The sequence below is a fragment of the Halichoeres trimaculatus genome, unplaced genomic scaffold (genome assembly GCF_033239565.1).
Source record: "Halichoeres trimaculatus isolate MK-OKI-2021-1 unplaced genomic scaffold, fHalTri1.1 fHalTri1_scaffold_5, whole genome shotgun sequence".
NCBI lineage: Eukaryota > Metazoa > Chordata > Actinopteri > Labriformes > Labridae > Halichoeres > Halichoeres trimaculatus.
This window is the reverse complement of record NW_027437183.1, coordinates 35,379,327-35,403,087: the sequence shown is the minus strand read 5'-3', so window position 1 is coordinate 35,403,087 and position 23,761 is coordinate 35,379,327. Positions and strand designations below refer to the sequence as shown.

At 41.4% G+C, this 23,761-nt stretch overlaps 1 protein-coding gene across 1 annotated transcript in view; it reads right to left on the bottom strand.

Annotated features, from left to right (window-relative positions):
* Positions 1–1,077: 1,077 nt before the first annotated feature.
* The window catches only part of LOC141790958 (olfactomedin-like protein 2A), a 49,781-nt gene continuing 27,097 nt past the window's right edge, over positions 1,078–23,761 (bottom strand). Inside the window, exons 3-8 of the mRNA XM_074671125.1 lie at positions 22,167–22,274; positions 21,901–22,077; positions 18,506–18,752; positions 13,925–14,221; positions 13,570–13,755; positions 1,078–6,241 (exon numbers count right to left, since the gene is read on the bottom strand). Of these exons, the coding sequence (XP_074527226.1) occupies positions 5,637–6,241; positions 13,570–13,755; positions 13,925–14,221; positions 18,506–18,752; positions 21,901–22,077; positions 22,167–22,274 (1,620 nt within the window). The 3' untranslated portion in view covers positions 1,078–5,636. The remainder of the gene's footprint in view (positions 6,242–13,569; positions 13,756–13,924; positions 14,222–18,505; positions 18,753–21,900; positions 22,078–22,166; positions 22,275–23,761) is intronic.

Sequence of the window (23,761 nt, the reverse complement as noted above, 5' to 3'; positions counted from 1 at the left end):
GTTTCAAGTGTTGTGTTACGTTTCATGACAGTATAATTTGAACTTGAACAAATTACTCTAATATAAATCAGAGAGCGTTTATGAATCAACTCCACAGAGCACTCCTGAAGATTTGAGAACAAGCGTGTTAACATGGTTATGAGTCACGGGTGGTTTCCAAGACAGAAAACAGCACACCAGCTGCTCTCATGTTACCTCAGGGGTCATCATTTCATAATGTTGTTTTATTCAGTTCAAACTCTGATACTCACCTCAAGACCCCTGTGAAAAGTTCTCATCTTTGAGTTGTACAGTTTTATTTGTCCTAATGTAAATGTCATATGAATGATTCTTATCCAGAAATTTCCTGCAGCTCTGAAGATAAAGAATATCAACTTGATATAAACTAATTTTCTGACTAAAGTGCCTCCTGATTTTCTGACTAACTGGCCTCCTGACTAAAGACTCTATAATGCTTTACGCGTGAATGTGACACATGGAAATGAGACGTGCAGATTCGGCATGAGAGACACTTTGACACTTTAACACTTTGAATGGCGTCCATTCCAAAATTGCAGGGGGCGGTGTACCGCGAATGACCATCACAGTACTAAACACAGAACTAAACCAGAGAATAGGAAGCTGTTGACACTGTTTTCAAGATTTTTTTTTTTTTTTTTTTTTTATAAATCATCTTCTCTGCTGAGTTCACTGCAATTTCACGCCAGGAACTGTTCATCACACAATTATCATAGTGATCTCTGTGTGGTGCCAGTATTTTCTGTACTTTACACACCAGGTGCTCAGGTTCATCCCAGAGTATTTGCATGGAAGTTTGAAATTTTCTGAAGTTTCCCACTCAAAAAGGATTGTGCAAGGGGGCAAGGCAGCTAAAATAATGTCATAATTGTGCACAAAGTTGTGCAGACCTCAGGGATGCGTCAAGCATGAAGTAGGGCTAACAGGCTTCCTGATTATCTGACAAACAAGCCTTCTTATTTTCTGACTAAAGAGCATCCTGACTAACAGGCTTTGATGAAAATTGGTGAGCCTGGGCAGAAAGTAGTTGAAAGAATTATCTAGGATCAATTGATGATTACATAAGGCCTGGTTCATACTTGTGCACTGATCTGATGATATCTGCTGTAGGTCTGCGTGGACCCTTATCAATATAGAAATACATAGCCTGGTGTGGAACTATGTTACTATGCGTCAATCCAGACCACAAGCCCTGTGATTGGTCTACTCAGCAGGATCATCCTTTTTTTATTTCCATCATGTCTGAAATCATTACACATCGGCTCACTCATCTCCTCTGTCCAAACAGTGTAGAGAACTGACACACTGAAACCTTCGATAGGTTTTCTTGTAAACAATCAACAAAAAAAATATAATTTGTATTTGTCTTGGTATTTCACCAAGAAATATGACAAAAAAATTTAGACTATGTTGAATTTCAAGGGTGTCCAGAAACTACTTTTTCCACCACTGTTTTTCATGTTTAACATACAACTCTTTGTGATGACTCAGCTTATTTTCTAAAACTTTTAGATGTTAGTGTTTAGGGCTTAGTTATGGCTGTCTCAACTCAGACGTACACAGAGTATCCTCTGTAACAGTCATTAAGATATTTATGTTTTACAGTGTTTATAACTAATGGCACACAACACCTTCTGTATCAGCCTGACTTGTTAAGATACATGTGTTCAAACACTCGAGAATTTCAATTTGCTATGAAATGTATTAATAAGAAACTGCATACTCTGTACAACAACAAAGACAATTTATTACAAGAAGCATGGGGATTAAAAAGGTCTATCATAATTTCAAATTAATTCAGGTAAATATGAAATATGAAGCTCAGAGGCACGTACTTTAAGGTGGTTCTTATCATATCCCTCAAAGATCCCTTAAAATATCAAAGGTAAAGACAGGGTAACATCATGAGGCAGGAGTAATGATCACTGCAGAATTATGATCAGTGTGAGGTGAGAGGATGGAGTTGATGAGTGTGTGAAACGATATCTGATGTTTCCACCAAGCGGTTCAGTTTGGTTCATCTTTGTACATGCATGTCTTGGCGTTATCTTTGACAAAATCCGGTCCCTAAATTACCAACCTGTACCGTCAACACTGTTTGGTACCCTTCTGTTGTGGTACCAAACATACCAATCCAACCCCAGAAGGTGGAACCAGAAACACTGCTGTCCCCTGATTGGTTGAAAGAATCGTCACTTGTGCGACAGAGGCTGCTGCATTTCTCCTGGCGGCACACAGTCTTCTCTGAAACAAAGCTTGATTGCTCTCTGTAACAAAGAGCCACATGCCAATCACAAAAAAGATGAAATGCTGGATGTCTTCAACATTGCTTTTTGTTTGCTTTGTCACGTTTTTCTCCTTTGTTGAATTTATTAGCAGGGTACACTGTGTCACGCTATTATGTTGCTGACATAGCTGTCAGTATTCAGCTTACATGCCACCTACCAAGATGGGGCTCGGTTGGCTGTGGACCCGGACCAGGACCAGGCTTTACCAATCCAACCCGTATCAAACTGTACTGAACCATAAAGGACCACTTGGTGAAAACAGGGCTTTTGTTTACAAATGTTACAGAGGCAGGAAGGATCTTATTGGCTGAGTTCAATGTGACATACACTGTGTGAAGGCTGTTCAATGGAAAGAAATAAAAGGGAAGAGGACGTGAAATGTGATGCTTGTTAATAATGAAACAACCAAAGCTGAAGGCGAATATAAAACTTCTGCTGCATTTCCTGACACTAGCTTATTAAAAATCATAACTTAGAAAACAGAGTACACATTCAAGTAAAGCACTGAAGTTGTTTTCCACTCACTTGTGTTATTTACTGTTAACCATCACTGAGGGATACACAGTAACTAATAACTGGGCCATGACTTGAACAATAAATTAAAGAAGTTTGGTGAAAAGTATTTGTGTTCTTGTCTCAAAGCTGGCTTCAAGGCTTACCTACTAGTTTACCACGGGCACATTATAAATTCTGGTGTTGTGTCATTTAGTAAATTTCTTCTTTAAAGAGTGTGTATTCTGGTTTCGTCTCTCTTTTTGGGCTTAACATTGTCCCACTGGTACCCCTGTAGCAGCTACGCATAATACAGCTTAAAAAAAAAATCTTTACTTATCTTTTGTTGGTTTTTAAGAAAACCCTTGATTCCAGCTTCCACCTGAAATACTTTGTTTTCGCTGCTGTTTCTTTAAGGCTACCTGCTCCAAAACCCCCTTCCCTCTGATTGGACAGCGCTCTGTAGGCCTTTCAGGGGCAGATCTGTGGCTAGGACTTGATGTTTAAGACCTGCACCTGCAATGTGTTGTGAACCAATTAAGAGATCCTGATGCAATGATGTCGTCATTTCAGTAAATCTCGTGATAATCTCATAAAGATCTGGTGCTGTTTTAAGAACAGTGTGTTTTGATCATTTTACAGTCAGATTCAGGGATTTCTACGACATACGAATATGTAGAGGTTTGAAAATCTGCACAGGTTTAATCTGAATATCCAGAATTGTTACTTTATATCCATGTTTGAACAATAGGAAAGCAGAATTACCCCACTTTAAAGTTAATATAGGAATGAAGTAGTTGAGCCTCAATTACAGCCAAGCCTCAGATCAAACTCTGCATACTGACTTGCATTTCCCAGAATTGTACCTACACCATGGCAACTTGAACCTCAATACCTGCAGTTGTTTCACAGTAGGACACTGGGCTAGAAGATGGTTTGTTGCTAGCTTTCTGGTGGCTTGTGGCTAAAACTTTAATTGTGACTGTAAATCTGAGTGTTAAAATGAACAGTTTGTGTGCCCTTTATGTGTAGCAGGTACTTCAGTAAAAGTAGCTTTTCATCATAATTTATTGACGATGGTCAGTATGGTGTCAGACTATTTGCAAAAGCAACAACATAATGGAAGTGAAGAGGTCAGTTAACCATAAAGGCCCATTTCTCCTCCCTTTTCTTAGGAAAGTGTATCCATCCTTTTCCAACACTGTTAGCATCATTGCTCACATACTTCCATGTGTCCCTTACATAGGCAGTGTAGTTAACCAATACATCCAGCAGGAGACAGCCTAGAGTCAGAGTTAATGTCAACAACAAACTCAAAATCAGACATGGTAACTGTGGAGGAGGTATTGCAAATGTTTTTTTAACGTAAACAACAAAAATGAAGGCAGAGTTGTAGGAGGCGATGGTTGGTGAGGCTGTTAAATACATCTCAAAAGTGCCGCCATTGTTATTTCTTCTTTGTGTCTCACTAAAGCTACGTATGGGGTAGTAGAAGCAACGCTGCCCCCCTGGTTTCTGGTGGTACTGCTCCGTTTGGTCCTTAAAGATCCATAGGCTTTCTGGAATTTTGGATTAAATGAACAGAGAGCACGGACAGAAGGCTCGTTGAGCATAAATGGGCCAACTGACACAGAAAAGTTGTGAAACTCAGTAAATTAGTTTTTTTTTCGTATTTTTTTTAACTAAATCTGTGATAAATATAGCTATAATGCTAATGATATGATGCGACTGGTTCATAAAGCTTAATATATGATGACACATTACCAGTAAAAATAGAAATATAAATTCTGAGGGATATCACAAAGTAACATCCTACAAAGCTATAGTTATCATAGCTGAAGTTAAAAAAAGAACTTTTCTGTGTCCGTTGTGGTAACTAACCTCTTTTAACTTCCGTTGTGTTTTTGCTTTTGCATTCATGTTGCGGCTTTTGCAAATTATCTGACACCTACTGGCCACCATATTTAATAGCTCCCCCTCACCAAGTATAGAAGCAAATATAGAAGTCAGAAAATGGTCATTGCCGCTCCCCCAAAACCCTCCTGTAGTTGTGGTGGATACACAGATACACAAGGATCTTTGTCCATCGCCTCACGGGCTGTACATGTAGGACCACTTCACACAGGCTGACCGGTGTCGGTGTGGGTTTCCCACGTATTACTTTGCTGGTGGAGGAGTTCTGTTTACAAACAATACCTTTGGTTTACAGTGATCCTTTTGTGTTTCAACTTAATCACAAAATCTTTTCTGACTGCATTCTGACTTTAAACTGTAGCTAATGTGAGTTACACAAATACATTTACACTGCAGAAACATATGGTTAGGACACAGCACCAGTGAAGAACAGGAGTGAGTCCTCTATCTACTTTTAGGCTGAAACTGAAACAACCTCGTTTGACTGACCTGAGGATCTTTCAAACTCAAGAGAGCCTACTGCTGAATGTAATCTGAGGGATCCAGAAATCAACACTGTGTTACAAACTATATATACTCCATTATTTGTCTGCTAGTTAATCAACATATAAAGAAATCTCTCTGACTTCAGAAGTTCTTCCTCTGGAGCTTTAACCCAACCTGTGAGATGGTTTCCACTGTCTGCTGCTGATCCTTCAGACCAATCTTACAGCCACATCCCAAACACATTTCAAGTCCTGTATGATCCGTACGCTGTGAGGTCAGTTGTTTAAATATCATGCATTGGTAGTGGAGGCTGGTGTAGGTTCATCCTTTGTCCTGCTGAGTCCAGTATGGCTGCTTCTACACGGTCAAGTCTGAGTGTCTTCTTCTGATGTAGGCGCCATACTGGCAGACCTTTAGTGAGTGTATCTGTAGTGAGTCTCACTGTTCAAGAAAGTTCACTTGATAAGTGAGCTGATGACCATTGTCCCAGGCGTACAACACCTTCTCCTTGGGGTTGTAGTCAATCTGGGTGGTGAAGGAGTACTCGTTGGTGAAGGGCAGGCGTGGAATGGCTTCAGTGTTGGTGTGTGTGTCATAAGCATAGTTCACCTCGCCTTCCTTTTGGTTGTACACATCAACAGCGTACAAGACACCACAGATGATGAAGCAGTTCCCGTAGGAGTTACGCCTGAGACCTGTCCTCCAGGTGGTGTCCTTTTTCAAGGACAGGTCTCCTGGATCTAGTTTACTGATGACAATCACTTCTTGCTGGTTGTAATCATAGTCTATTGAAGGGTAAATCACCCACAGGCCGCTTTCGTCCACTGCGAAGTCGATGTCTGAGTGGCCCCTCCATTTCCAGGGGGTGGTGTCCTCGTAGACCACGTCGTGCAGCAGAGTCCAGGCCGCCACGTATCGCATCCTCAGGTCATACTTGATGATGTTCTTGGTGAAGGCTCTGTTGTAGTAGAAGGCTCCGTTGTAAACTACATGGCCTGTTCCAATCCAGTTGTAGGGCAGCTTGAAGAGGTTGCTCCATCGGCCTACAAAAACCAAGAACATCAAGTTAGTTAAAGCTGGTTCATGAAGAGCTCTTAAAGGTGTGTAAGCATACTGTCACTCAAAACAGACCACTTCACCTCTGAAAGGAGAGCCTCTATCCACCACTGCTCATACAGAGGTTTCTGTTTTCACTTATTATCACCAACTGCTGTTTCGGTGTGCTAAAATTGAACTCAGCTTCGATCTGTTGAAAAAGTCTAAGACTTCCTGTAAGAATTCACTATTCTATCCTATAATCACATTCTTCCAGGATCTAACAGTGGTCTAATTTGACTAACTGATAGACCTTTTTACTAGCAGAGATCTAAACTTAAAATATAGTGTAGTCTTAACTTCATCATTTGTTGAGTAAATTAAACAGGGATGGCTTCATTTAGAGGACCAAAACTTGGAGGTGAAGTGATGGGCAAACCTCAGTGTTTGAGGCCCACTCATCCAATGTGTCATGAACCAATTAAAAAATCCCAATGCGATGACATCATAATTTCAGCGAGTCTTGTACAGATCTCATGAAGATCTCTACTAATATCAAAACAGAGTGTTTTAATCAGTTTCTGCGCTAAGGGGAAGGGATTTCTCCAAAGTACGAACATTTAGAGAGGTGAAAAACTGCACATTTTTAATGTGAGCGCCCAGCATCCTTATTTTATATTAGAGATGCACCAAAAGTTTGGTCACTGAAAAACTTTCAGACAAAAATGACCCAAAAATGCATTTTCATTTTTTGTCCAAAAGACTTTCACCACTAAAACAACACAACCAAAACAGTATGTTCTGGATGCAAGCAACAACCGCCTCCTTGCACTCTCATCTGGATAAAAGGTAAATGGATGAGTACTTAAATAGAGCTGAGTACAGGAGATGAATGTTCATGACCAGCATAGCTGGTAAAAAAAAACAAACAGCCCCAGTTAAAAAGTCGAAGCCCAAAAACGGCATTGTTGGATTGACGATTTGTCTCATTTGCACCTCCGTGCCACAATGACCGAAGCCATTTGTGTGTAACACTATGCTAGTTTGCAAGTGCCTTTTAAACACGCTAAATAAGCTTGTTTCCACCAAGCAGTCCAGGTTAGATATCAACGGTTTGGTAGAGATTGGCTCGGTTAAGCCTGGTCCTGTTGTCAGCCAACCATTCCCCCTCATGGTAGGCAGCATGTAAGCCGGATGCCGATGGCCACATCAGTTAAGTAACAGTGTGACACCATAGCAGCATGACACAGTGTACCCTGCTAATAAATCCAATGTAAACAAGAGCAACAATGGAAGATGTCCAACAATTTGCCACCTTTGTGATTGTGCGCGTATATGCACAATCAAGTTTTTTTTTTCCGAGTAGGCTGTGCACTGCCAGGAGAAATACAGCTGCTTGTGACGATTCTTTTGACCAATCAACGGTCTGCAGCGTTTCTAGCTCCACCTTCAGGGATCGGATCGGTTAAGTCTGGCTCCCCTACAAAAGGGTCCCAAAAAGTGGGCCCATCTCAGTTATTTGGGGGTTTGTCCCAAGATTAGTCAGTGGAAACACCCATAAAACGCGTGCTGTGCCCAGACAAACCAAATTGAACCACTTGGTGATGGAAAACAGTGACTAATTCTAGTTTCAGGTCTGATAAATCACTCTGCTAGTGTTAGATGATTATATTTGCATCTCCCCCCAGACATGATTGGCTCATCATACATCTGTCAAAACATGAACAAATGAATGCTATTGAAATTCTATCAACCATGTCTCATATTTCTATCAAAGAGTTATTCAACGATAAACATCTTTATCATTTTATCACCCAGGTCAAGATCAGCTCTAAACGTTGTTCTGACCACATAGCCTTCTGATATTTATCTTATTTACCTGAAGGGATGTCATTTCTGTCTCTACATGGTCATGTGTTCACAATTCTCTACTGCTCTCTGTATAATAATCAGTACATAATTTCTTTTGGTTTTGGTTTTCAGTTTTGGCCGAGAATTTTTATATCCATATTTGTAAGCAATGTTTACAATATGGGAAAAGCAGAATACTACCAACCATCATAAGTGTGCCAAGTTCACTCACACTTTCATTCCAATAATGTAGCTGGCAAGTCATCTGTTAAAAAGAGGGCTGATATTCTGCTCTGAAGGGAAAAGTTTTCAACAGCTTGAAACTTGAAGAAAAAAACAGTAAGACAGCCGGACAACAACTGAAAAAAAGTGAGTGTCAGTCAGTAAGCAAACCACATGTAAGCATTTCACCGCTGAACGTTTTGAGCTTAAGTGACGTCTATCTGCAACAGAGGAGACTTGTCTTTGCTTTATCCCACATCGAAAACACAGATTTACATTTTTACAGAAACTCTGAGACTTGACACTGCTGTTATACTTGAATTGGACTTGAACTTGTAGGAAGACACAAAGTATTGGGGCTAAAACTTGTGTACATTTATTTCGACAAATTTAATCGGCTTGAGGATCCTACAGCACAAAGTACCTCTGTGATGTTGCAGACCCTCCTCCTGTGCTGTCATCCTTATCTGTATAGTATCTTTGGTTATTACGAGCTGGATAAAACAGGCAGTGTGTGTGCTCTGCTGATATTAGCCCTTCAAAGAGCCAATGACAATGTTTTCACAAAGCCAGACTGTGTACACACTGGCTTCATGTGAGAGTGACACAGTTTTTTCAGCACTTCACTCCTGAGCAAACACGTTGTGTACTGTAGGTGTCACTTTCTAATCACATCCTATCTGCTATCCTAACCTTCCAACCTTCAGGAAGTGCGATTTAGGTAATGATAATAAAAGGAAAGCCCAGTGAAGGACAAAAACAACGGGCTGCAGAACAGCCCCTCTCCATCCCCATAAGTCCGGCCCACACTCTTAATCCCTCTCCACTGTGCCCAGTTCAAAGGAGAGGCCAGAGCACATGTCAGGGCACAGCAGGCACCACTGCAACTCCAAATACCAAGTCATCCGCACGCAGCTGTGAGCTCACCACACTGTAGGATACCTCACATGTAAGTGCATTTAGAAAGCCCATTGTCCAAACACATCTAGATCAACAAGCCGAGTCCTGTGAGGAGATCATCTTGACTCTCTGAGAGGGTGTAATCCTATTCCTCCGTTGATTTGGATGAAGAAGGAGTTGATTTTCCCACCCACTGGAGCCGCGAAACAACCCAAAGCCTACATTCCTCAGATCTCATCAGTCTCACAGAGCTCATTGGACAATCAGCATGAATCAATGTCAGTGATGTTATTAGAGAAAACACATGGCTTTATCAGTAAAACAGAGGCAGGCCAGAAACAAACAGAAACGCAGTGATCATCACAATGTTCATGGTTAAAAGATGGAGGACAGGTGCAAGTTTCAATTCAAAAGTTGAGAGGACCACATCTGCTCAGATAGATATATCAAATACAAACTTTTATAATACCCAGGTGTGTATTAATGGAGAGATATGATCTTATAGGTCCTGAATGTCGTTATAGGCCCAAAGTATTTGGGGTTCAGTGCATTGCTCAAGGGGACTTGACTGGCAAGGACTCACACTGTAAAAAGGGAATCTTCAATCTTTTGAAGTGATGTATTTTTTTCAGTCAACCCAACTCAATATTTTTAAGTCAAGGTTTCCGATGTATTTTTGTGGAACATATCAACTTGAAATTCTGCGTTGCTACAACTAAAAAGAGAAGTAGTTGGACCAACTTAAATCAAATCCTTCATTTGGTCACACCTGAATAAATTAAGTTCATTGAAATGAAATTAACAAGTTCATTTAACACAACTTAATAGGTCAAATGAACTAAATATTTCAGTTCTTCTCAAATCAACAATATGTATCAATCCAACTTAAAGTTTTAAGTTGTTTCACCTCAATAATCTGCAAAACCCAAAAGGAAGAACCTTGGATGAGGAGGGAACGCTGTGGATATGAGCCCTTGATGCAGATTAAGATACCACGCAGGGCCAGTGTGTCTGTGCTCCATTGCATGGACCAGCTGGCTGTCTGTGGTACACTGCGCTGGCTGGCTACCTGGCTGGGCTCCACGGCATAGGCTGCCTGGCTGCCTGTGCTCTATGGCAGTGAGGGCTCCAATGAAAATACTCTCTCAGTAATGGTAATTTTACTGAAGACAATACCCAGTTTGTCATTTCTGATCAAAATTTTAGCCCATCAACACATCTCATTTATTAACATTTAAAACATTAAACACACTCAAAGGTACACGGTCCATGCCACAGGGCACAGACAGCAGGTCCATGCTACGTGGAGCACAGAAAGCCTGTGGCCATGGCTTTTTAAGTTGGTCCAACTGTTTTCTTTTTTCAGTGCAGGCTGATACTTCCACAACTAGTACTTGAGCTAGTCATCCTCAGACTCCCAACACAAGTTTCTCCAGACTGACACTGTTAGTGTGTCCCAAATCGCATACTCCCATACTGTGTACTCAAAATTTTCAAATTGAGTGTACTAAGCATACTACATACTCACTAGCTCAGTGCGCAAATTTTGAGGGTGTAGTGCTGTCCCAAATCGCATACTGCCGAGCGCCGTACTTACCGGGAATGATGACATGATGTCGACCTCTTCTTCTTCTACGTCTAATTGTGACCGGCTTCCAGCGCGTTTCCGCCAAACACCGCCACTATTTGCCAGCAAATTTTCAAAGCCTTTTCAGTAGTATATTAAACACAGCTAATAACACGATCAGCGGTGTAGAATTTATTAATGGGGGTCGGTGCAGCTGACTGAAGCTACCAAGAGAGCTACCGGGGCACTGTGGCAGTTAAAATACATCCACAAATTAAATGTCTGAGTGGTGCTTCTGGTCATGTATTCACTGTGCAGGGTCTAACCCGCTTGTTATTATATTTACCTGGTTCACCGGGTAATGCTAGGGCCCCGGTAACTGTTAGCCCAATGAGCTTTGGCATTTGAGATAGCTGTTAGCTCAACTAGCATTAGCATAGTCCAGTGTTTCTCAATCCTGGTCCTGGGGACCCCCCGCCCTGCACGTTTTAGATGTTACCTCACTCCAGCACACCTGATTCAAATGAATGGCTCGTTATCAGGCTCGAGCAGAGCTTGATGACGAGCTGATCATTTGAATCAGGTGTGTTGGAGTCAGGTAACATCTAAAACATGCAGGGCAGGGGGTCCCCAGGACCAGATTTGAGAAACACTGGCATAGCCTATCATTCGCAGAACAAAACAAACAAAAACAAGTTACACCACATACACAACGTCAACAGCTGATGGTGCTTGGTGGAAACACGTGTAAAAAACAACATCAATAACTTACATTTATACATGCTGCCAGAGGATGAAATGAGTGCGTTAAGTGTCCAAAGCTGCATACTCAAAATCCGGGCCGATTTGAGTACATCATCCTGGTACTTTTGCATACTCATTTTTCGAAAACTATGCATACTGTTTTTCATTTTGACGCAGTATACTCAAAATTTTGAGTATTTGAGTATGGAAGTATGCGATTTGGGACGCACTATTTGTTTTATTCGATGTCTTTTCAAGGCTCCCCACTTCACAAACCCCCAGTCCTCTGGAGGACTGCCAGGTGCAGAGTAGAGAGGGGCACAGGAGTGGATTTTTACTTGTCTGGTCCCATACCAGGTAAAATGACTCCCACTCCTGTGCCGCTCTTTTTTTCCCCCTTCTCTTAGGTTTTTCGGCAATACATTGAATTTGATTTGATTTTCTCTCTATTCTTTTTTAGATTAATTCGTGTTATGCAGTTTTATTTCAAAGGATATGGCAACAGGTATACAGTTAATCCATCATAATATTAGGAGCCATTTATTGCCTCAATCCAAACAAAAAGGCCTACCTTTGTGTAACAAAACCAAACATATGAAGTTTCATTTTACTAATTCATTGAGCAACTGATACAGTTGAGCACTGACAATACTTTGATGCTTTAAATATATAAAAAAAAAAACTGTAATAATTAGGAGAGCTGTCCAGCTCTGTAAGTTTAATAGATCAGTCCTTATTTCTTACTTTGCATTTGTCAGTTTTTGGTACATTGGATTCTACACCAGTGTTTACTTTCTCCATTGCTGTTCCTTATTGAATTCCAGAGGAAAACAGTGGCCAGAGTGCTGTTGGCTTCTGGGAAATGTAGTTCTTTTCACTTGCATTACAGTGTAGGCTCATTAGAAACAAACTACAAAACTGCTGCACGTGTCACATATTATATTATGTTTTATCTTTCTGATTGGTTCCTGCTCTCATCTGCTCCCATGACCCACAGGATTTAGCCTCTAGTGAAGAATCCAACGCTTGGTGAGTTCTGCTTCACAATGATAGGAAGAGCCGACATCGAAGGAGCGACGTCGCTATGAACGCTTGGCCGCTCCAAGTCAGTTATCCCTGTGGTAACTTTTCTGACACCTCCTGCTTAAAACCCAAAAAGTCAGACGGATTGTGAGGCCCTGCTTTCAGGGTCCATATTCATACTGAAAATCAAGATCAAAGAGCTATTGTGCAGAGCTATGGGTACACTTTGGTGTTTTAAGCTTGGTGTATGCTTGATCTGTCCACGAGGTCTGTGCTGCTTCGTATGGACTCATGGTGTTATTTGGCTGCCTCACGGCGGTCCTTTTCAAGCGGAAAGTTTCTGTGTCGCACACATCTGAAAATTTCTAACTTTCGCACGGAGATGCACGAATGTTCAGGAGTTCCTGGTGTCCAAAGTACACAAAATACTGCCATTTTTTATGATTCCTCAAAGCCATCACCATGACAACTGGCCAAACCTGGCAGAGAAGAGTAACTGGTGAAAAAAAAATGCTGTAAACAGTTTAGAAAAAAACTCCTTCTACTCTAACTCAGAACTGTGGTAGATGTGAGTGTGCAATACACTGCCCCATGCTGTTTGGTGACAGACACCAATAAACGAGGTGCCATAAACCAGTGGGTAAATCCTTATGTAATGACATCATCATTTTAGCAAGTCTGGAGAAGATCTTGGGAATATCTTATGCTTTTACATAACAGGTTTTAGAGCGGTGTACAGACAGATTTAGGCATTTTTTTTAACTTGTGAATGTGAAGAGGTTTGATATCGAGCATTGTAACTTTATATCCATGTTATACCTCCTCTTTAAGCTAAACCACCATTTCACACGTCTGTTTTATTCAAAGGGGAAGAGCTGGGGTTAGATTAACTTGAAGCCTTTACTTTTGCACATGTGGCACAGTTCACTTTGCACGTGTGCTGCCAAAAGTGTTGCTGATAAGCTTCTTTGACACAGCAATAAGGCTTGAGACGAGGCCCGAATGTATACAGACATAGTCGAAGCCCACCTTGCTTGAAGTTGTCCAAGTTGCGGAACTCCACCAAATTATTGCCATAATAGTAGTTGGTGACGTAGATCTTGGAGTCTTTAGCCAGAGGATCCTTCATCCAGGCTCCCTCGTTGCGCCCATAACTGTGCTGCTTCTCAGGCTGCTCAATGGAAGCCAGAGTCCCCTCACAATTGAGGATCTTCCCTGGAAGAAACAGGCAGAAAGATTACCATAAATGTCCATGAGAGATCACTTCAACTCAATTTCACACTCAGAAATTCTTTGGCTTCGGGCTTTTTCTGTTTTTCCACCATGGTGGTCACAGCCTGTAACTCACACAGGGCTCATTCATGGCGCGGTATTCAGCACGTACCTGCTCGGTGCAGAGTGGGCCGACTGTTGTTGTTGGAGTTGTCCAGCACCAGCACAATGGTTGGAGCTGGCCTTTCAGGTGCTGACGTACTCTGTGTGGTGACAGGAGCAGGTGCAGTTGTGGTGGTGGCAGTTGTGGTGGTACCAGGTGTAGTGGAGGTGGTAGTGGGCGGGACTTCGGTGGTGACAACGGGTTCAGCCACTGTGGCGTCCATGGCCTCAAGGACCATTTCAGCTCCTCCGTCCTCTGAGTGCTTCTCTGTGATGTGATGGACTGTGTAGGATTTTGCCAGCTGGTCTGGGAGGAGAAGAAGAATTATAAAATGTGAAGCTAATTCATGCGCTAATTTCCATGAAAAATACAACTGCTACATCAGATTGGATCCAGCTTTGTTAGAACAGTGTGTTCAAGATGAGTGTGTGGAGTCTGTCATTACACTGTTTTTTGAACCTTTTTAAACATTGCTTGTTTTTGAACACCTTTTCAGCTGTCTCTGTAGATCAGGGACATGTGGTTAGGAAAGGCAGAACCCCATCAAGATAACACAAAATAAATTTTAATGTCCACTGGTCTGTGCTATAAATTCCCTGTTTGATTCTTATGGTTTTGATAATTTTTTTAAGTCAGTTTGTTGTGGCTGTATGTCGTCAGTATAATGTGTCCAGACACTTTAATTTTTCTCCCTGTCTTTTCAAAGTCTGGTAAATTTTGATAAAATGTGTGTCCATAAAGTCTCTATACATTTTTTTAAAAATGACATCTTAATGAGAATTTGTTTGATGTACTCAGTAGTTCTCATTCATTTTTGTCTACTTCAGGTATCCTGTTAAGAGGTATCGTCAAACAAAGGCCTAAAAAGAGGTGCTCCCTCAAGAAAAGGCACAATGTGTGTCATGGTTTATTGAAACAAAATAATATACATAGACTCAACAAAACTCCAGAACTATGTAGAGGTACGGTAGAGATCCACCATCACGTCCGTCAATTCATGCATGGCACAAGAAATTTATGTTGACAGAGTTGGATAAAGGTAGCATCTGAGGAAAACATTAGTCATGTAAGACAAGCCATACATTGTTCTCCCATAACATTTTTAATAGTTTTCATATTTAACTAGTTTTAAAAAAGTATTTGATATATAGTTATCATTTGTAAGAATATACGCATATTTGTTCATTTACTTTTGTTGGAAGTTTTTGAAATTGTAAAGAGACTTGATGGACACCCTGTGTGGGTGTGACAAACTGCTGATTGGACATAAAACTTCCATTAAAGGCTAAAGGTGAGGCAGACAGGACTCTCCTGCACTGATGGGAGCTCACATGAACCCACTGTTTCTGGTTGGTGATACCCTTTCGTATACACACCTGATCAAAATTTTAAGACCAGTTGAAAAATTACACAAGTTTACATTTTGCACTGTTGGATCCTAAGAAAGTTCTAGGTAGAGCTTTAAAATGCAAAAAAAAAAGAAAATTAAAGTGAGACAAAAAAATGAGTAAGTAATTAATTTGAAACGAGAATTAAAGGTAAGTAGCCATAGTCTGTTATCAGCTGGTCAAATGTTTAAGACTACAGCCTTTAAAAGCCAAAATGCTTTTAAAAAATGTGGATTCAATGTCATTCTCTGTCAGGTATTCTCTTTACCATAACCTGAAGGCAAAAGCTGAAAGACTTTCTCTATTTGAACCTGCTCAGATTGTTGAGCTGTAGTCTTCATTCATTTATTTTATGAACCACTTATCCTTAAGAGGTAGGGTACACCCTGGACTGGGTGTCACTGGTCAGTGGCAGGGCTGACACAGAGACAGACAAGGGCGGACTGGCCATCGGGTACACCAGGAGGTTTCTCGGTGGGCCACTGCCTCAGTGGGCCGGTATGGCCATCAACGACGATGGCTGCCGCTGACGGTGATAGCAACACCCCGACAGCGGCAGCCGTCGGGCAGCATCGGCCATCGTTGGGCTGAACCCGTCCTTCATAGACCCACAGCAACCCCCCCGACAGCGAGCAACAGTTCTGGCCGAAGACGGCTGGGGGGGGGGGGGGGACGCTCACCGGCTGGGAATTGAACCGGTGACCTTCTTGCTGTGAGGCTGCAGCGCTAACCATTTCGCCACCGTGCAGCCCTAGCTGCAGTCTTAGACTGTGTAATTGATTAATGTAGTCTCCCTGATGTCACCGGTCTGTTTCCAAAATAGATTTTTGAAGCATATCAGCTGGTGAGGCCATTTTGAAAATGACTGATGGGCTCTGCGTTCGGGTTGGGTACCGGATCAGGTACTTTTATAGGTACCGACCGAATTCTCTCAAAAGTACCGGATACCGATTCACATAAAATCAAAAGGTACCATGTTTAGGTACCTAAATGCATCCTTGTGACTGTGAGGGAGTGGAAGAGTAGGCGATTTTCCATGCTGGGTATGTACACAGCATTGCAAGGTAATATATTGTAGAATTAATATCTTAAATTGAAAAAACATATATTTTATTCATAAATAAATTGATTTTTTTTTACCACATGAACAAAAAAGGTACCGAAAATTGGTACCATTGAGTACCGGTACCGATTGCCATGTACCGGGTATCGGTACCATATTGTTTCGAACGTTAAAGGTACCCATCCATACTCTGCGTACAGCTGTAAGGTGCCTGACAGTCATGGGAGCTAAGCTGTGCCTCTGATTGGGCAAGCTTGCGATCTGAATACCCTCTAAACTGCAATGTCAGAAAAAGATTCACCCCCATACAGTGTGTGATAGTGAAATTAATGATTCAGACAGGGGATGTTTTTTTAAACCAGGCTGTAAATAGGTTTATTTCTGCTGTGCAAATGGCTTTTTTTGGCTTGGTGTGTATATGACTTCTCACTTCCATTTCTTCTTTTTGCATCTTGAAGCTCTGCTTGGAACCTTCCTAAAACCCAACAGTGCAAAATGTAAATTTGTGGAATTTTTCAACTGGTCTTAAAACTTTGGTCATGTGTGCATCTGTAAATCTGACCCTCAACACACGTCACTGCTGTACATGTTTTTAAAAAAAAATTCAGTGGAAGTGACATCTTATAGCTCAGTCAAACAGAGAATCTTCTGAAAACAGTTGCTCGTTTTTTTTAGTTAATGGTCCATATTGGTTTCATGCTTGCTACTTCTTTTGTGGTTTCATGTTTGAAGATCTCTGCAGAGAGAGCCTGCTCCCCTTCTGCTCCTCGGACTGTGATGTTCTGGGCTGCCAGACAGATGTGGGGATATTACATCAGTCTCTCAAAGTACTGCGTCTTCCTGACACATGTAATCTGAACATATGGATGTGATGAGGGCTGGACGACATAAGATGTAGATATTTTTCAAGAAGTGGGAGAAATCTGTGAAATATTTTAGAAGGATTTGAAAACCTACATTCATAATAGATTGAAATTTATCCTAAATTTCCAAATAGAAGAATAAATAGGAAGAATAATCCATCAGGTTAAGGTAAACCAGTCTGTGTGGAGCCTACAGCGTGGAGATGGGGTGCACATTGAACCAATTTGCTTTGCTGTAATACAGATCAAAGTCTCCTCTAAATCCCTTTAAATCCAAGTGAGGATCTCAAAGGACGATATCAGCTTTGGTATGGAATTGAACCATCCTCTCTTTGTTTAAGGCATCTTAAAGGGCATGTTTACAAGTTTTCTGAAGTGTGATGCTTCCCTTTTTCTACAACTGTGACCAATGGGCCCAGCTGCTTGTTAAGCACAGAGCTTCTCTTACACGGGGCAGGTCCCGTGAACCATGTGTCCCTGTAGGTTTGAAGAGAGGCCTGTCAGATGTAGTACCCCTGGATGAATGAGGGTTTCAGCATCCTGCTCTGTGCCAGAGATTATGGAAATGCCGCTGACTGGCCTCAGTAATTTGACAAGGGTGGCGGGGCTCGCTGAGGGTCACATACATGGCAGAACACACGGTCTGACAGCATTGTGCGTGTGCCCTGTGCAAACGCAGCATACCTATTCACTCAACTAGACTTAAAGAGGATTGGAAGGAGTCAGGAAATGTTTTCTCTGCATTGGAGAGGGTCCCCACACATTGTTGTGAAGAGTGAAGCTGAGGCATGTCATGGACATGGCAGCGCTCCATTGAGACAGCATTCCACCCCAAAGTATTTTGTCATAAAAGGTTTGGATTTCCTGTTTGCTGATTGAGCATCAGTTATCCAATCCTGCGCTGAGCAGACCAGCTGTGGTTAAAACAACACTGGAACAAATCTTGTTTTCAGGGGGATCTTGTGCAGTCCCTCTTCCTTTCTAATGCTTTACACTGCAGTGATAAGTTTGCAGCACAATCACTGCCTCATCTCACGTCAGTGTGAAACAACAACGTCCTGTCAGCCCTTTGGGAAGCTCAATCCAGCTAAAAGAGGCTGAAACTGTCTGTGTGTGACTCTTTAACTCCCAGCTGATCCTGATCCAGACAAGGGTCATGTGGGGTCAGATTAGGGTGGGGGAATAATCATTTGGATCATGTTCAACACCCACAGTGGATCATGCACAGATGATCGCACAGGGATGGGGGTGCATGCAGCTTTCTGAAACCTCTCACCTCCTTTGTGCTCGTCTTCATCAGTCTTGGCCGCCTTATAGTACGTGATGCCCCTCACCACGCCAGGCTGGTGGCCAACCACCTTGGCTTTGGCTGTCGGGTCAGGCTTGACCGGCTTCCCGGGTTTAACGACCTCTTTCTTGGGTTTTACGACCTTTTCTTTGGGAGGCTTGGGCGGAGGTTTGGCAGCAGGGTTCTTTTTGTTGGGCAGTTTTACGGCCTCCTTGGTTTTCTCATCATTAGTGTCCTGCAAACAAAGACGTTTAGGTTAGGTCAGCATTCCTATAATTGGTCTTGTAAAGAAATAACTGTTGATAATGTTCCCGGAGTGTTTGCTGAAACACTTCTATTATACCAATCATATGACTAGTGCTACCAGAATAATAAATTCAACACTGTTTCTACCACTGCAGCTGTGGCTGTAGTGATTCACACTCTGATCTTTGCTCAGTCACTGTAAATTTAGCTGTTGCAATCTTTGATAATTCAATATTATCATGTGTATTAAGACCCAGAGGTAATAAAAATGGGTATTGATGAGATTTTATTGATACTAAACTGATTCTTTATGGATTCCCTTATAAATTCCTCCTACAAAGTCCCTCCATACGAAAAGTCTGCTTCACAGGTTTTCCATCAATATTTTATTGAGTTTATAAGTAAATAAACATGAAATTAGTCACTGGATCTGGATATCTCCTGATCTGAATAAATAAAAACAAGTGAATCACACATTGCATGACGGTGTTGTACTGTTTTGTTATGTGTTATACACTGAAATAGGCCATCTAGTGTCTCAAAGTTGTTATAGCAATAGTTTGAGTTGTTTAGAACCTTGAGCTTGCCGTAGTTATGCCGAAGTCAGCCATGAGCCTGCAGTAACTTTTCTTTACTATTTTGATATTTGGAGTTTCCAGTATTGTTTACAGAGAGTAACTTTACCCCTTCTTTACTTTATACTCTATTCCAGACCCGTAAGTCCATATAAATGAATTTACAGTAAAACAACAAATAATGGATAAAAAAAAATTGATAAGGAAAAAACAGTTCACATGTTGATTGTAATTAAAACACAAAGAGAAATTTGTACCAATGTTTCCGGTAGCAGGATGTAAACATTGTGTCACTCATTGTGGGCTGAGCATTATCATTCAATAGTCTGAATCAACCAAACGACCAATGAATTTGTGCATGTAGTTTCTAAGAACAGCATAAAATGTGGGCACATTAGCCACGTTTTCACCAAGCATTCCGGTTCGGTTCAGTACGGTTTGGCACTGTTTGGTACAGTTAAGCCTGATCCTGTTTGCATTTCCACAGCAAACTATGCCCTCTTGTGGTAGGCAGCTTGTAAGCCGGATGCCGAAAGCCGCAACTGTTAAACAATAACGTGACGCTGTAGCAGCACAACACAGTTTACCCCGCTAATAAATCCAGTGAAGAAGAAAAACGGAACGGAACACAGTAAACAAAGAGCATAGATGGAAGACATGCAGCATTTCGTCCTCTCTGTGATTGTCATGTAGCTCTCTGATACATAGTGCAATCAAGCTTTGTTTCAGAGAAGTCTGTGTGCTGCGAGGAGAAATGCAGCCGCTGTCGCGGGGTAAGTGACCATTCTTTTGACCAATCAAAGGTCTGCAGTGTTTTAGCTCCACCTTCCAAGAGCGGATCAGTTCAGTCTGGCACCCATACGAAAGACTCCCAAATAGTGGGACGGCTGGTCTTAGTTATTTGGGGATCTGTCCCAGGATGAGTCAGTGGAAATGCCACAAAATGTGTCCCAAGACGATCCGAACTGGTCTGCTTGGTGGTAACGCGGCGATTGTTCTAATCAAACATGCGACTTGCACTCGTCCATCAAAAATTTTAGAAATATTCCAAATGCATCATAATAAGCTACCTGTGACTTTTTCACATTTACTTTACTGTAGTTGCACCATAAATTAGCAGTGTACAGTGGAGTACAGTAGGCTGTAAATAGCTCAATATTAACAATGTCTGTACACATGTGAAATGTAAATGCTAATATATTAGCTTACAATTTACAGCACTGACTCTGACACAAATCACTTCTGATAATGCGCCCCAGGTATCTAACTATGCTTTACTTCACATTACATAATATGTTTCTGTGATGAAAGTTAAATTGTGTTTTAAAACCGATGGTAAATTGATGTATGCTAACTGCTAGCATATCAATGCAATTTTCCATATGTGCTAGCATCAAGCTTTTTTTGGTTCATTCAGAGATTAATAACATGGTCAATGTGTTGTGTGTTCAGTTCTTCTGTAAAACTTTAAGTAAAAAATCTTAAATCAGAGTTTTCTTGCGAATCTGTTATCAATCTGCTAAACTAAGATAGCTGGGGCTGAATAATCGAGGTAAGGTCCAGCAGCTCCAGGAAAATGTAAAGAATCAGCGAGAGCATCGTTAAGCATAAAGGTTAATGATGTTGATGGATTGAACCATTTCCTCTTGACTCTTAACAGAAAACAGTTTACAATACCCATCCCTAAGAGGTTAGCAGTTCTACTTCTTGAATAGAAAAAACAAATGATATAAAAGGTGAAACAACTAGCTGACAAAAATAAGAAGGGAGGGAAAGGAATAAAAGAAAGAAAAGGTGTTTTTCCTCCAAAGGAACTTCCCCCGGTAAAGCAAGGGGCTCAATTTAGTTCACAGGGAGTTTCCAGAGCTCTGAAAACTTTGAGAGGCAGAGCCTGCAAGCTAAGTGATTCTGACTGGTGGAGCAGCCCCTCCTTCCCCCTGTCAATAAGATGACCCCCAGACTGTGATGGACTTGGTTTAATACCTCCTAAACAATGGTCTCCTTTGAGCCTGATCGTGTGGATGTGTGTCTGTCAGCTCCTGGTGTTCCAGTTTAGGCAGGGATCCATCACTAATTTGTCAGTTGAATTCATTTCAAAAAGGCCAGAACAGACATTTTGAGACAGCTCTGCCTCTACAAAGGCCTTGTAACTTTTTCAAGAGTTTATTTGACAAATCCATCTGCTCTGAAATAAAGCACCATCAAAACCAGCACAGGCTAAATATCCTTCTTGCTAACAAAGCTAACTGTAATGTTACACATAACAATGTTGGCCTCTCTTCTTCTTCTTCTACAGTGAAAGACCTTTGCAATAATGGACCAAAGGAACCATTTAGTTCATGTAAGAGTAGTTCCAGGAACTACAAGTTTCAGCTTCATCCTGTTCGACCGTTAAAACATCAGAATCAAAAGTCTGAAGAATGCCCAAGAAATCCTTCTACCCCCTTCCCTCTCACTGTGTCTTGGTAGCTGCTGGTAAATAAGGAAGTGGAGGTTATGTACGATGTCTTACATGTTGCCAACATGTGTGAATACTAAACCACAGGACATGCAGTGTCTAACCTGAGCTTTGCTCTCAGCTGAGTCTTTCTGCAGCAGCTGCAGGCTGAGGCTGGAGATCTCCTTCTTGATGCTCATCATCACATTGGAGTAGTTCTCGTACCTCTTGAACTGGTTGGTGAGGCTCACCATACTGTCCCGAACAAATTCATTCTCTCGCGTGAGGTTTGTCTTGATTGTCTGCAACACAGGAACATGTTTACTGACAGTGATGTTTTGATCCCTCTGATTGAGGAAGTAGATGATGGTACGCTCAGTGCTTCACTTACCTCCTCCAATGTGTTCATCTGAGTCACCACCTTGTTGATGTAGGAGTGGACTTTCATCAGATCCATGCTGTAAAGCGTTCCCTCGAGGAGGTCCACCATGGATTGGAGCTGCTCATTAAAGCCATAAAAGGAGAAGAAGTGGCATTATTCACCCTCCACTGAACATAAACCTGACAGTTTTATGTACCTCGCTCAGCTGTGGTAATAAGCCTAAGTGCTCTTTAAAAAATGAGCCGTGTTTCCAGTATTGACATCCAGGCTGGCTGCTCCTGGGCTCAGTCTCGGCTCATTTTTGACTCACTCCTCTCAGATATTTATTGGGTTAATCCATAGTTTAAAGTGGAGGCAGATCAAACATCTGCCTTTTGTTCCACATGGTGCATAGCGTGCTTCTCGCATCTGCAAGAAATGAAGGCACGCTGCAGGTCCGTGCAGAGCTGTGCTGACGTGTCAACATTTGATGTTTGATGACAAGAAAGTGGAGGTCACAGAGTGGACGAATGACATGTACGTCGTTTATTCAAAGGGACTTTCTCTTTCCCCCACTGCTTTCATTTTTCATCACCACTTTCACCATTTTTTCAACAGCATTCTTCATATGGTTTTTAAATTTATTACATAATTCATCATCCTGTAGCATGTTTTTCTGTTTTCTCACACTTGATTTGTATTCATGGGTCAAATCTTGCATTACCTCTTTTAGATTTACAGGTTCTTGATGTAAAACAAAAATGTAACTGTGCTCCACCACTGTTGTATTTGGCAGTCGTCCCAGTTTGAGTTTTTTTGAGGAAAAATGTGCATTTGTTTTTGTCACATTGTAATCATTTCTATATATCATAGTGTTAGTCCAGTTTAAAACTCAAAAAGATTTTAGTCTAGTTTTAGTAAAAAAATAAAAAAGAAAGAAAGAAAGAAAGAGGAAAAAAGAAAGTACTAGTCTTTTGACAAATGAGCTTAGGTCAATAAGTTGTATCAAGTGTTGCAGCTCATAAAATACTTAAACACTTTTGCATAATAACCAGATTCTTCACCAAATTGATAGCTCAAGCCTAGATTTTCCCATTGATGGAGATGTTATGCTGTAGTGCTGGACTTCATTGCTGTAAGGCAGAAACCTTCTATCTCTATACCTTTACTTAATTTTGTTATGAATTGATATACCAAAAAATCATAATTATAATGGTTTTGTAATTTAAAGGGGTAGCTCAGGCTTTTTGACATGAACCTGTATGGTATCCTCATCTGTATTTACGAACATCAGTGCTGTCTTACCCCTGTCAGCGTCCTGTGACCCGGGATCTGGTGCAGTTTTGGTCCAGACAAAAGTAGTCCGGCAACATGGCTGGGGTCACGAAAATAAAGCGTTTTTCCTCTCAAAACAATTAGTGTTCAAAAGAGTGATAAATTTGCATCACAAAACTGCAAACAGAAAAAAAGTCAGACTCCGTTATCGCTTGGCACTACTTTCTGGTGCATATCACTGCGCTGCACGGTGCATCCAGCTGACCAGCGCGCGTCGTCACTGTCATTACAACTTAAAAAAGTTAACGATAACATGTCTGACTACGACACTGATGAAGATGACATTACAT